At 41.1% G+C, this 14,406-nt stretch overlaps 1 protein-coding gene across 16 annotated transcripts in view; it reads right to left on the bottom strand.

The window, feature by feature from the left end:
* Window positions 1-7,202: 7,202 nt before the first annotated feature.
* Window positions 7,203-14,406, bottom strand: part of FOXP1 (forkhead box P1) — a 599,574-nt gene continuing 592,370 nt past the window's right edge. For all 16 annotated transcript variants that reach the window (XM_082346185.1, XM_082346181.1, XM_082346180.1 and 13 more), the window contains one exon: window positions 7,203-14,406. In XM_082346185.1, coding sequence (XP_082202311.1) covers window positions 14,262-14,406 — 145 coding nt within the window. In that variant the 3' untranslated portion in view covers window positions 7,203-14,261.

The raw sequence follows: 14,406 nt of genomic DNA, 5'->3' as shown, positions 1-14,406 counted from the left end.
GCCAGGGACAATATTCAAAATAGTCAGCAGCTGGTATGGCATAGAGAGCATCAATCAGAATTTGGACAGTGGGTAAAAACAGTGACACTATGATATGGCTGTGTGCCAGCTGAGTTTCAGAAGCGGAAACCCACCTATGGTTGGAGAGAGTGAGTTTCATACGCCAAGAGATGGAGTGTTTGGGGTGGGATGGAGGGAGGAAGAGAAGAAGACTTATTATTTAGTAGGTGGGGAAGGAAACACAGACACATCAAATATGTGCCACTCTTTGAGTCCATTGTCTGTATGTCTCGCCTTGCTCTGTTCTTTAGCATCTTTTATATTCTTAATGAATGCTTATTTGAGACTATGAAGACATTTTTTGAAAAATCACCACTTTTGGAGAGGTGAACTCAAGCATTAGTGACCCCTCTCTCTGTTTAGCTGTGAGTCTGTATTTGAGCCTGTGTTCAGTCAGGCCTGAAGACAAATTCCCTCTGATCAAGAAATGAGAGAAACAGTATAAAATGTAGCTGAGTTTTTTTCCCAATGATCAGCTATCCCTTTTTAGCATCTTGGATGATGTTGGATTTGGTGAGAGCACATTTTGCCTCTCTTCCAGCTCCGAAGAGGTGCTGCTCTTCTCCCTAGTACCACTGTGTTTTAGAGTTGTAATTTTAATTGCACAGTGACAGGAGAAGGATCAAATAGAACATGTATTTGGCATGTCACATGACTTTTTCTTATAAAGCCATGATTATGAGTGGTCTAGCCTGGGCTTCTGTCTTAAACATTGTCTAACCTGTGCTCTCCCTTACTTTTGGAGCTCCAGACATACAGGCCTCCTTTGAGATCCTTGAACTTGGAATACTCTTTTCTGTAGCAGGGCCTTGATGCATGTTGTTTCCTCTGTGAATTGCCTCTTGCCTCGCAGTATAGTCATTAGGACTATTTGATTACAAAGAAAGAGAGCCACCTCAAACCGGCCTATGCAAGAGAATTTATTGACTCACATAATTGAAAGCCAGGAGTATACCTCTAGCTTCAGGCATGGCTGCATCCAGGAGCTCAAATGATGTGATCAGTATATCTGTATTTCTTGTTCCCAGTGTCGGTTTCAGTCCCCCCTCCCCTCCTGGCTTCCTGTCTTGGTCTTGGTCTCAGCTCTTAGTCTTTTTTTTTTTTTTTTTTATAATGTCCTTTATAACTTTTTTTTTTTTTTTTAGAAATTCACGTTCTTTTTTATTTATTTATTTATTTATGACTGTGTTGAGTCTTCGTTTCTGTGCGAGGGCTTTCTCTAGTTGCGGCAAGTGGGGACCACTCCTCATCGCGGTGCGCGGGCCTCTCACCATCGCGGCCTCTCTTGTTGCGGAGCACAGGCTCCAGACGCGCAGGCTCAGTAATTGTGGCTCACGGGCCCAGTTGCTCCGTGGCATGTGGGATCTTCCCAGACCAGGGCTCGAACCCGTGTCCCCTGCATTGGCAGGCAGATTCTCAACCACTGTGCCACCAGGGAAGCCCTTTTTTTTTTTTTTTAATTAAAAAAATAAAAACTTTATTCAAGTATAGTTGATTTACAATGTTGTGTTAATTTCTGCTGTACAGCAAAGTGATTCAGTTATATATATATATATATATATATGTATATATATATACAGTCTTTTTCATATTCTTTCCCATTATGGTTCATCACAGGATATTGAATATAGTTCCCTGTGCCATACAGTAGGACCTTGTTATTTATCCATTCTCTATACAGTAGTTTGCATCTGCTAATCCCAACCTCCCAATCCTCCCCTCCCATCCCACCCCCATCCCCTTGGCAACCACAGGTCTGATCTCTATGTAGGACACCTGCATTCAGTCGGTCACCAAATCCTACCAAGTTGATCTCCAGATGGCCTCCTGGGTCCCTCCCTCTCGTTATCCACATCGTCACTGTTCACCTCATCCTTTCTGACTGACGTGCAATACAGCGGCCTCCTCCACAGCCCCTGGGCTCTCTCCCTGGCTCTTCCAAAGTTGTCTTATGGGATCCCACTGCCTGCCTGACTACTCTACTGCTTACATAGCCACGGTATCAGCTCTTAGTCTTGTTCTGGGCTTCTACCTTTGTCTCTTTCTCTCCTGTCTCTGTTTTCCTTTATTTCCTTTTACTTAGGTGGCTCCTTTCTGTGTTATAGCACAAGCAGCCAAGCATAGCTTTTAAGCTCATGGCCTGGCCAACCACCAGTTTCTTCAGGAAGAGTATTTCTCTCAACAGTTTTCATAAAAGTCTTGGGATGAGCTCCGAGCAGGAAGGTAAAAGTCCTGCCGAAGTAACATGGACAGCGTGGGAGAGGGGAGGTTCCCCAAGGAATAAGGGTGCTGTATGTGCAGAATAGAAATGACTGCTGGGAAACGAAGTCATTGGACGTCCACCTAGATGATCCCCGCTCACCTTTCAGGTCTTAACTCAGTCTTTTGTCTTTGCAGACCTTTTTCTTGACCCCTCCCCTCAAGAGCACATTTCTCTGTGTACGACACATCCCTGGAACACTTGGAAGTTTACATTCCAGTGTGAGGCTGAGTACAGCCTGGCTCCCAGCTAGAGTGCAAAATACAGGAGGACAGGCACTGAGTCTGGTTTTCTCAACACCTTGTCCCATTTCTTAGGAGTAAATTCCGTGGCTCACTCTTGGCACACACATATACACACACGAAATCTCGATTCGTCATTATACCTATCTTGCCATGTGAGAATTTTTACTGAAGCTTAGAGACATTTGCCCAAATTTGCACAGTTATCCGGAGGCCAGGGCGACTGAAATCCCATTTATCCGGCTTCAGTCCCGGGCTTGTCTACTTCTGCTCTGAGCCACTCCCATTGCCCACCAGGCACGTTCACGGTGGTCCCACAGGGAACAAGACAGAGTGAGTCTGTCCTCAAGGAGTTCACGGTCCCTCTAGGCATCCTGTCAGGGACAACGGATCTCAGCTAAGATGGGGATTCTGGATATAAAGGTTTTTATCTGCCTATGAGAAAGACTTTTAGGGGATTTTATAGAAAAAAAAACTCGAGGAATAGGTCAGGCCGCTCACCATTTCAGGAAGGAGCAGAAATAGTCCTCTTGGACGTGAGGCAAATCATAAAAACCCTGTGATACACAGTTAATTCGGAGTGTGTCCATGCCTGGGCACTGTTCTCTTGCCATTGTATTTAATAGTGGGCACAACGGGATAAATTAGGAGGTTGGGATAAACACATACACACTACTATATATAAAAGAGATAATCAACAAGGACCTACTGGATAGCACAGGGAACTCTACTCAATATTCTGTAATAAACCTATATGGGAAAAGAATCTAAAAAAGAGTGGAGATATATATATATATATATATCTGAATATATATATATATATTTATATATACACACACTTATATGTATATACAACTGAATATATAACTGAATCACTTTGCTGTACACCTGAAACTAACACAACATTGTAAATCAACTAGACCCCAATACAAAATAAAAACTACATTAAAAAAAAATGGTGGGCGCAACAGGCTGTAGAGGGCTCACATTTAAATGGTTTTTCTCCATATTATTTGGTAACTTTGTAATGTCTTAAAAAAGAATGTCAGTGATTCCACTTTAAAGCTATATTGTCACATGAGCATATGTGGTACCTTAGGCGAGAGGCTTTTTAGAGGTAAGTGGTGTGACCAGTGCCGATAAACGGGCTAAAAGAATCAGCCATGGAGACAAATGCCAACTCTCCACCTTCTCCTCCACGCAACCTTGAGTGTGTTACTTAGAAAGCCCCAGCGTCCACATCAGTGAGATGCGGGTGATCATTCCTACCTGGCAGGTTCGGTGTGAGAATCTTAGAAATGATACTTGGTTTGCTTGGCCACGAAATACAGTGGAATGGTTTACGCAGGCAGGCTCTGGAATCTGACTGTAGGAGTTCAAATTCCACCTCTTCCCTTCCTGGCAGGGTAGTGTTTGTTCATTCACTCAACAACTGTGAGTGTCGATTCCTGGTCCACGTGCGGGGGACGCAGCAGCTGAGCACACAGCCGGGGTCTGTGCCCTTGTAGTCGGAGGGAGATGGGCCGTAAGCAAAGACACACATGAACGCAGAATGCTACAAGGCACTAAGTGCAGTGGAAGCAATAAAGCGCGTGAGGGGGCTGTGGATTGCGGAGGGTAGAGCAGGCAGGCAGGGTGCCGTGGACACCGCATGGTCAGGAAAGGCCTCTCTGTTGGGATGTTTGGAGGGAGGAAGCCTGTGTGCCGCACAGAGAGCCAGGAAAAGCCCATCCACTGCAAAGGGAAGGGAAACTCCGAGCCCTGAGGCAGAGTGTGCTTGGGGCCCGGGAGGAGCGAAGTGGCCAGCGTGGCCCCAAGAGAGGGGCAGAGAGGGGCACTTCCCTCCCTGGAATGCGAAGCTGATGTAGCATCAACTCCTCAGGAATTATTGAGCTGGACGGTGTAAAGCACTGGGATTTGTTAACAAAAATTATGATTCTGCCATATGCATGATGTATGGGCCCTGCCAGGCTGACTCTATTTAGTGTTTTTCTGTAAAATTTCTTGCTGACCCTGCCCTGAAGTCCATGCCTCTCAGACTCCAGCTCTTTTGCCTCTGCTTAGAGCAACTTCTTCTTCTTCCGAGCTGCCATACTCTTAGACATCCTTTGGGTTTCACTTAAACATGGTGTGTTCCCTCCCAGAAGCTTCCTTGATTGTCCACAGTGGGTGGGTGGTCTTCCTGTGTATTCCTGGACTTCCCTTCTCATTAGCACTCAGTGCATTACAGTACAAGCTAATGTTTAAGAACTCTCTTCCCAGTGAACCATGGGCTACAATGGGGGCCAACGCTGTGTCTATCTTGTTCCCAGGTTACCTCCAGTGTTGAGTTTGAGCAGGTCATTGAATGCATTGAATGCTTATTTATGGATGGATGGGTGGATGGTTGGAAGCATGCATGCTAGTGAAATTTGCTCCTAAGAGGGCATGTCAGAAGGCGGGGTTCAATTGGACAGTATTCTAATAGTGGTGAAAGATGGAGTGCCACACACACTCGTTCATGCTGAGATGGTAGATTTCATCAAGAAAAGTTCCCAAGGGGGAATATGTTTTTAAATTTTTAGAACCTTAAAATTGGAAGGAACCCTTCTGGTCATGTAGTTAAATGCCCTCAATTACCAGAAAGAGGAAGGGGAGGACCAAGGAGATGAGGTTACTTGCTAAAGTCACCCAGTTCGTATGGTCAGGGCTGGGTCTGGTCACTTGGCATTCAGGTTCCCCTAGCATTTGATTCCAAGAGCGTGCTGGGCTCTACTTCCAGGATCCCAGGATCCAAACACTGAAATGCTCCAAAGCAGGGATCCCCAACCCCCCGGCTTTGGACTGTTCCCGGTCCGGGAACCGGGTCGCACAGCAGGAGGTGAGCGGCGGGCGGGCGAGCGAGCGCGTGAAGCTTCATCCACCGCTCCTCACCGCTGGCGTTACCCCCTGAACCATCCCCTACGCCCTCCCGCCCCGCCACCGAATCCGTGGAGAAAGTGTCTTCCACGAAACCGGTCCCTGGTGCCAGAAAGGTTGGGGAGCGCTGCTCTAAAGGATCGTAAAAAAAAAATAATCTAATGCTGGGCAGGCGTCGGAGGGACTGTTAGGCTATATTCTTGGGGGTGGGTGTTCTTAGGTTTTGATGCATTTTGTGGGCAGGAACTGACCACTTTTCATGTGATAGCTTCTAAAGCCTTCAGCCTAATGGAATACTTTTGAAAGTAGTTTAATTTCTGGATCAGACACACCATGCTCCGACCTGCTTGACAGATTTTCTTTTCCCTCCACCGGTGGAATTCTAATATAGCAAACTTGATTCGAAAATAAATTATTAGTAAACATTTGAAAGTGAGAAACAAATTATTCCTACAACACTTAGCTCTTTCTTCCAAATACACACTTGAAAATTGCTAAGACTCTATTCTGTGAGAATGCTTGAATCTCTCCCTAAATCATAACACGGGTAAACTTACCGAAATATTTTTACAATTTTATTAGAGGTTTTAATTCACTGCTTTATCTCTGTTAGACTGCAAAATAGCTTTAAATATTCAAGCGGTAATTAATGAATCTTTTATGTTGCAAATCAAACATTTTCATCTGTGCGCTGGTGGAGTAGCGCGGTGAGGCAGGATTTAAAGAATAATTGTTTCTCCGGATTCCACACTGTTGACTAGCGTGTTGTACCTTACGTTTGCATGTGTGGCCTCGTGGGGCTAAAGCTCAGTGTGGACGGTCTGCTGTCTTTCTGGAGGTCAGGATTTCTTACGTGTTTCTTGCCAGAGACATTCCCAACTAGATGGAAAGTCTTTGAATGTGGAATTTTTGCTTGAGTGCAAAATAATAAAAAGCATGTGTATGTTAAAAAAAAAAAAAAAAGAAAGAAAAAGAAAAAAAGGATCAGCTTAATGGCAAATGAGCATTGGCTTACATTAATATTCTATTACAGTAAAAACTTCTATTTAATAAATTTTCTCCAGACTTTCCCCCTGCCCCCAGAATCTCATGTATTTTTCTAAGTGGCATGCCTACCTAAAGAAAGTGTATGTGATGCGTTTGATTTATGTTAAGTCAGTAACGTGCACAAACCATTTAAAATTGTATTTTAAGTGTAGAAATTTCAATCCACAGAAACCCATGCAGTCCCCTATATTGAGAAGGGAGGAGTATTAGCTTTTCAGAGGCTGAAATGCCTTGTAAATACTATTCTGTTTGGAAGATGTTTTTCACACGTGCTGCTTTATGTCAAGTAGCAAGAAAGCAAGTCCGAAATCCCACAGTTTAGTTGAGAATTGAAAATTAAACTGGTATTAAAGACTTCACGTAGCAAAATAGTTTTTCCTTCCTCTCTCTGTCACTAATAAGAAATGAGCCAGCGAGAGCAGCTCCCCAGAAAGCTCACAAAAGGACTGACAAATTCGTCACTGGAAGTCACCCTGTGTTCTTCTGTGGCCTAATTAATACCGGACTGGGTGACATTTATGTATCAGAGCAATAAGCTAAACAGGAAACAATTTATGTCACCTAAAGCTTTTTAACAGATCGATGCAACTATTTGTAATTGCTTGTTTCACAAGATTAAAAGTGCTAAGGCCTGATCTTCGCTCACAGATTTGTGGTCAACCTGACCTGTGCTTCCGTTGTTTTTAAAAAAAAAAAAAAAAAAAGAAAAAAAAAAAAAGGAGAGAATTGGTGATCAGCAGTGACTTCCATCAACTAATCCATATTGTTAATATTTCTGGAATTTTAATGTAGTTACAATTTATAGCCGATCAAATGTGGTTACCTAAATTGCTGTTGCTAGTAGACAGTTTAACTGTCTTTATTAATTACAGTATAATTTAATGTTTGAGTACCGGCACTTGTGTTGGTCATTTTTACAGCTAGAGCAGTTATCTGCCTTATGACGAACCATTTTAGCATTTTCAATGGAAATTTGCTAATATGATGAGTGATAAAAATGTCACACGCTGGTAAATAATGATTATTGCTTTGGCTGAAATTAATTCTTGAAAGGCCGGTTACCTTCAAATTAACATTATAACTTGAAGCTTGTCTTTTCTCCCTTTTTCTCCCTCCCTATATTCTTGGTAGAAGCCAAAGAAAAGGCTGGCTGATCATTTCAAATAGATATATATGTGTATTTTGGGGGTGCTAAGCATGGAATCTCATTTTACAATCAGAGTGGAAATAAGATGACATGGGGTATTATTTTTTAAAAAAATAAAATGCTGTTTAAAAATAAATAAAAGTCGGTTATATCTAGAGTGACGGCTTTCTAAGCCAAATATTGTCCCACAGTTAAACCAGTGTTTTTGTACGTAATTTAATTTCCCTCCAATGTGAATTCTGTCTTAAACCTTTCATCCATCAGTCAATTCGTTAAATGAAGGTTTGAGACCCAACTTCACTTTATTCAGATAAAGACTACTTTTATGTGACTCAACTACAATAAAGATGAAAGATAAATTGTGAATATTACCCTACACCTAAATATGTAACATCATCAAAGAAGGCACAACCTCGTAAGTAAGTCAAGAAAGACTAATTACACTATGTTTTAATCTTCTTCTGGGGGAAGGGGGAGTAACAGCTATCATGCAGCTGGTTAGTGTAGGTGTGAAATTGGTCTCCCTCAAGAGTTTAGGCTCTTGATACAAAGGCTCCCGTTTAAAAGAAGAGCCAACAGTTTGGGTTTGCTGCCTTGTTTATCTGAGTGACAAGCCTGAAATAAATGTCAAAGAAGATGTTCCCGCCTTAGAACGATTCCTGAAATACAGTGAAAAATGTAATATGCATCAACCAGCAAAATCTTCTCGAATGCATCGTCCTACTTGGTTTGGGTCCTTCAGTTGATTCAAATATGTGTACATATTTAATTTTACCAACTGCACATGCTGTAAGCAGTATTTATGTTTAAGCCTGGCGTTTAAAGGAATTTCAATTAACCCTAATTTATTCTTAGTAGCTAGATAAGAATTAAGGGTTCAAATGTTTTACTAATTATCAGACTAGAGGGCTTTTAGACAGTGGCATAACTGTATGGGCTTTTCAAAACAATGCTGGGAAAGAACGTTTACATAGTCCTCAGCATCAGCTGGTCTTTGCCGAATAAGAACTGCAAGGTTAATTTTCAAGTCATCTCTTGGCTTGTGTTATGTGCTCTGAATTATATACGTTAACAGTTGTATGTCACTGCGGTTTGGCCACTTAATAGTGCTGCTTTCGATATACCAATTTAATTTTTTACTCAAAGAGGATGCCCAAATTCATGAATCCTTAGAATATGTATGACAGAATAATATTAAAGAGAAATAGCACATTTTTCTAGAGGTCTGCGATTTTTAAAGACCTCAGAAATCAAGATGGTTTTTCTGGAAATATTTAGTTATGGGAGCTTTACTGTTTCCATCAGTAAAGGCAGCTATCGAACCTACTTTCTGATAGATTATTTTTGTAAAATCATTTGTCCTAATCTCGGCATTTATCATTATATGCAAAAAGATTTCTTGATGAGAATATTATAGATGGTGCATGTTTTTGACATTAGCATTTTATTTGGATGACTAATCTTGCAGATGTGAAATTTGAATGAATTATTCATGAAATTGCTTTCCTCTGAAATTTTAGTTAGCTCTTAATGCTAGTTATTCAATATTTTTTTTCTCTATAAAATGTGATGAAGGAAAAAAAAAAAAATCAGTGTGCTTCCTGGAGAGACAAGGTAGCCTGTCTTTTTCTGTTTTTTCCCCCAATTCTCTAAGTGGAGACTTTTTCACTTTGAAATCCTGAGGGTTGTAGAGCTTCAGTTCTCCGTGATGATGAAAGCTTTTAGTTAAGATTGATTTTAATTCTGGGTTGGAAGCAGCTGGTGCTAAACCTAAGGCATATGCCGAACACACACTCTGAGCAGGTCAGAAGGGGAAAGAAACTTAGGCTGTGGCGACTTTTACTACCAGTGTGAACAACCAGCATTTTTATTGCATTTGAGAATGCGATCATGTCAGTAATTAGTACTGACTACACAACATTTTTTTTTTTTTTTTTTTTTTATTGTCTGTATCCACAGACACGGAATGATGGAATTACAGTTGATGTCACGGAATGAGTTCCTTTTATGCCTTATCAAAACAAAACGAAATTTAAAAAAAAAAAAAAATTCTTGTTACTGGCAGTACATCTCCACGGAGCACCACGCTGACAGTCCGGGCTGTACCATCTCCACGCAGGCTTCTGGGTGGCAGAGATCGTGAGAACTACACCGGGCCCACAAAATGCCTTTGGAATTGTTAAGTCTCATTTCTCAGGAGAGAAAAGCCAAAATCGACTCTCAGAAACATCCAAAATATCCAGAGGGTCTACCATTAACCAAAAGGTCCCCCAAAGATTCAAAATCCTGACAAGCATGTTCTTCTTGGTACCCTTGGAAACGGAGCTCAAGCTGGAATGTGGAAAGGAGAGGAAATCTTTAACTTTTTTTTTTTTTTTTCCATGATAAAATAGCTAGTGATGGACATCACATTTTGGGTGAAGAATCCAAGGTGTCTTTACTAGGTCTGACGGAACGCGGGGAATCAGGTCAGAGCCGTCCGAAGGTGGCAGGGCTGGCGGTCACTCTTCCCGTTCATAAGCCTTGATGTTTCCTTTCACTGCTGGTTCAACGCAGGCAGCGTTAACTTGTCTTACAAGGACAGACTCTAGGGACAGCAAGTGGGATGGATCCTCATCCCTGACGGTGCATTTGCCCGGTACAAGGGACCGTTCTCCCTAAGGTACGCTTTTCTTTGGGGAAAAAAAAAAAAAAAAAGCAACAAATTGTCTGTACATCTTGGCACCTTGTAAAGTTTTCTTTCTTTTTTTCTTGTTTTTATACAAAAAGTTCAATAGCTTTGACACTCCCCATGATTAATCACTACTTCACTGATAAACTTTGAAAGTGTGACCCTGGAATTTCATCATGCAAAATATTTACTGCAGCAGGAGAAAACATTGTTTAAAACAATATTTTTTTTTTTTTCTCTTTTCAAACGCATGAACTTGTTTAAGATAGCCAGGAAGGCAATGGTAGGATAAACACAAGGGATAGGAATGTATCAAAAAACAGAGGAACTCACACCGGCAGGCACACACACCAAAAAAACCTGTACAAGATGCTCTGATCAACGAGAACAGGAAAAAAGAAAAAAAAAAAAATCTGTCAACTATGTTACAATTTTAAAAGCCAAAAAAAAAAAAAAAAAAAAAAAAGAAATTTGGGAGTTTCTCCCTCCCACATGTCAGGAAATGTCATCCAATATTCTGAAAGCAAGAATAACTAAATAAAATACATGTGCAGCATATTCTGCAATTCCATTACATACAGTAGTTTTTTTTTCCAAAGCTTTTTTTTTTTTTTTTAAAGTATCGTTAATATAAAGCAGTTGCACAAAAAGCAAAGGTGTTTTGACAAACAGGTGTATGCATTTATTCCTTTTTAGGAACAATATCTAAAAAAAGAACCACCCTCCGCCCTCCCCCAAAAAAGACAAAGAGTCACACAGACACATCGGGATATATGTACAACATAATAAACCCCATCCTAAAGAAGCAACTGGGATACCCCCAAGGGATACAGAATCAGAATTGGAAAAATCAGAGTGAAGTTTGCTTGCTGTAAAGCCTGAGAAATTTTTTTTTTTCAGTTGGTTCTTCTGCAAGGCTGTGATACCTGCAAAGATATGTAAAAGCTAATTTTTCTTTTTTTTTTTTTCTTTTTGCTACAGTCTTTAGACTAAGCATGCAAGACATACGACTAAGTGCAACTGAGTGAAATGTATTTTTTTTTTTTAATTTTAATCATTCCCTAAAGGTTTGAACTGAGGTATGCGTACTAACAGTTTCTCATGCTGTTAACTTTACTCATGTCTAGCTACACATGCTGAGAATGAACTAATCTACCAGATTTTTATCCTCTTTTGAATACCAAACTAACCAGCAACCACTCAGTTTAGAAGCACAGGGCCCCCTTCCCATGACCCTGTCTGGCTACTGCTTGCACATCATGACGCTGCCTGGAAAAGTTGGAAAAAAAAAAAAAAAAAAAAAAAAAAGTAAGTCTCGAGTGACCACAGACTGCTCTTTATAGAGAAAGCAGTGTGAAGCTTCAAAAGTAACTGCCAAAGAAGTTTTTGTACCAAGCTTGTGAGTGGACGGGAATGTTACTTTTTTTTTTTTTCTTTTAAATGAAAAATGCTGACGCAAGCCTAATCCGGAAAAAAGGAAGGAAAAAAAGGAAACCTTTTTAAAAAAAAAAACAAAAACAAAAACCCAGAGGATATATATATGCCAAGATAAACCCAAATGAATGCAGTGATCATAGCACAGTCCTTAAACAAAAGTGGCATACAATCTTTCTTTGAAAAAGAAATGTCTTCTAGAAATCCTACTACGCGGTCTAGTTCAATTGTGGAAGCTGTTCCGTTCTCTCTGAATTTTACCTTCATTTTATCTTAACTGTCTCCTAGACGGACACCCCCTAAGTTTCATGTGCCATACACTGGTTTTTTTTTTCTTGGAGATGGTAATCCCTTCCTTCTATTGCTCCCTTAATACTGTGTCCTATTTCTCTCTTCAGTAGCCCCATAAGTTCTCTTTACAAGATTGTGTTTTGGTCTCTGTAGAGGTACAGAAGGAAAAAACCAAAACCAAAACCGAGGACTGGAAAAAAAAAAAAAAAAAAAAGTAACAACTTTGGTTCCATTACCTACTTGGGTCTTCTAAATGTCCTCTATGATGAAGAAGCAGTTCTCTTAAGTTAGCAATAGCCTATATCTCATCAATTGCCTCTAAATTATTTTGCCTCCTTTGATCAACAAGAAGAGGATATTTGGCTTCATCAGATAAAGCATAAAAACAGAGAACATAATTTACCTTTGTGGAATATCTTTGGTAATTTTAGGGAAAAAAAAAAAAAAAAAGAGGTACAAAGCATATAAATTAAGCTCCAAAAGGCTCTTAAACTAAAACAAAAGCTACACTCCTAGGTAAATAAATGAGTGACAGGAAAGGGGTGCAGAGTGGAAGCGTTCAGGGGTTCCAAGGACCGAGGCGGTACTGACCCATGACTGCCATGTTCTGTGCGCCATGTTTGTTTCCCCAAAAGCCCAGGGCTGAGCTGTGCCCCCATCTACCTGATGTCTTCTGCTGTTGGTTTTTGAGACTGGGTTGGTGGGGTGATATTGCCTCACATGCTGAACTGCTGTACCAAATCTGCACATTGGAAATTAACACTTTAGCATTTGCTGAACGAAGTCCTCATTAACTCGCATAGCAAGTTCAATCTGAAATCTAATTTGCATTCAAACAGATGAATGCCACCCAGCAGGTCTGAATGGATGTTTCGGTTTGGGGCCACCACGACTTTCAGCACAGTTGCTCAGGGAAGCCAGCTTTTGGGCTATTTTGCAAACAAAGCAACCCACACTGGTTTTAACAACTGCGAGAGCCTGAGGCCCCCATCTCAACTAGGTCATCCCAGGGACGGGCTTCCACAGCCACTGTCAGTCGAACTACTGCGAGAGGGTTTTTTTTGTTTTTTTCTGGTTTGGGGGTAAGGGGGCTGCTGCCTATGTCTCCTTGTGCTGGTAAATGCTGTGGCATTTATTAAGAATGATGGTAGGTGCAACATAAAAAAAAAAAAAAAAAAAAGAGGAAAATCTGAAACAACCCCCTTCCCGAACCTTCCAATACCGCTTCATGGAATGAATCTGCATGGTTCCTAGGGTGTCTCTATTTTTTTTTTTTTTTTTTTTTTTCTGTCATTCATTCTCTTTCTGGCAGGAACTTCACGTCTGGGTGAGAGGACCTTCACGTGTAGAGTGCAGCATTTGGGACCTTTTTGCAAAAGATCAAAACGGAATGTTTTCTGACTTTCGAGAAAACAGTGGTGATGTCTGAAGGGACATGGAATGAGTGACAGAAAACTACGAACGAGAAATGACATTCAGCTTCGTATAATAAAAACACCTATTAACATTCATCACAAGGTACAGAAAACTTGAAGCCTCCAAGAGGCCGTGGGCCCGAATGGAGGCCTGAGGTCAGAACTTAAAATGGTATAGGAGAAGCCAAAAAAAAAAAAAGAGCAATACATTAAAAAGTTTGGGATAATTATTTTTAAACCCTCCCCCCAATACACACACAAAGGCCTTCCCCATCCCAACTGGAAGCAAAAAAAAAAAAAAAAAAATGGAGTAAAGGCAGTGATAATCAACATGCAGTACTGTGCAAATAGGTCGTCCATTGGAATCCTTAAATTCTGGGCAGAGGCTTGGTCTGCAGCTTAGGTGCACATGCTCAGTTGGGTGTCCTCAATGTCCAATGTCGGCAGGACTGCAGTTCAAAGTCTGCTGCTAAAAGTGAATCAGTTTAGCAAATTTACAACACTGATGTTGACTGTTAAGAGAGGAAAATCCCCAGTACCAAACAAGTCCATCCAATGCACAGAGTACAAATTCCTTTTTTCAACAAAAAGTAGAAAAATCAAAAATACTCCCAAATGGGATTCTTGATGGCACTAAGAGTTAACACATTGCAGAGTTGTCAAAATGTAGTGAAAAATCCTCCAGACTGTACAACCAATGGAGAACGATTTCACTGCAAACTTTTGACGTGTTTTGTTTTGTGTGCCCCGCCCCCCCCCCAATCTTCGCGCTCTTGGGGTCGGCCTGCCCAGATGTTCACTCCATGTCCTCATTTACTGGTTCGTCTTCGTAATCTCTGTCGTGGTCAAAATCCGGACTGTGGTTGGCTGTTGTCACTAGGGATAGCGGCCCTTCAGCTTCCTCTGGATCCAGGGGCTCTTCTTTGACATGTATAGGATGC

This window comes from Balaenoptera borealis (genome assembly GCF_965194805.1).
Source record: "Balaenoptera borealis genome assembly, chromosome: 12".
Taxonomy (NCBI): domain Eukaryota; kingdom Metazoa; phylum Chordata; class Mammalia; order Artiodactyla; family Balaenopteridae; genus Balaenoptera; species Balaenoptera borealis.
The sequence above is the reverse complement of the archived record's forward strand: the minus strand, read 5'-3'. Positions and strand labels throughout refer to the sequence as shown.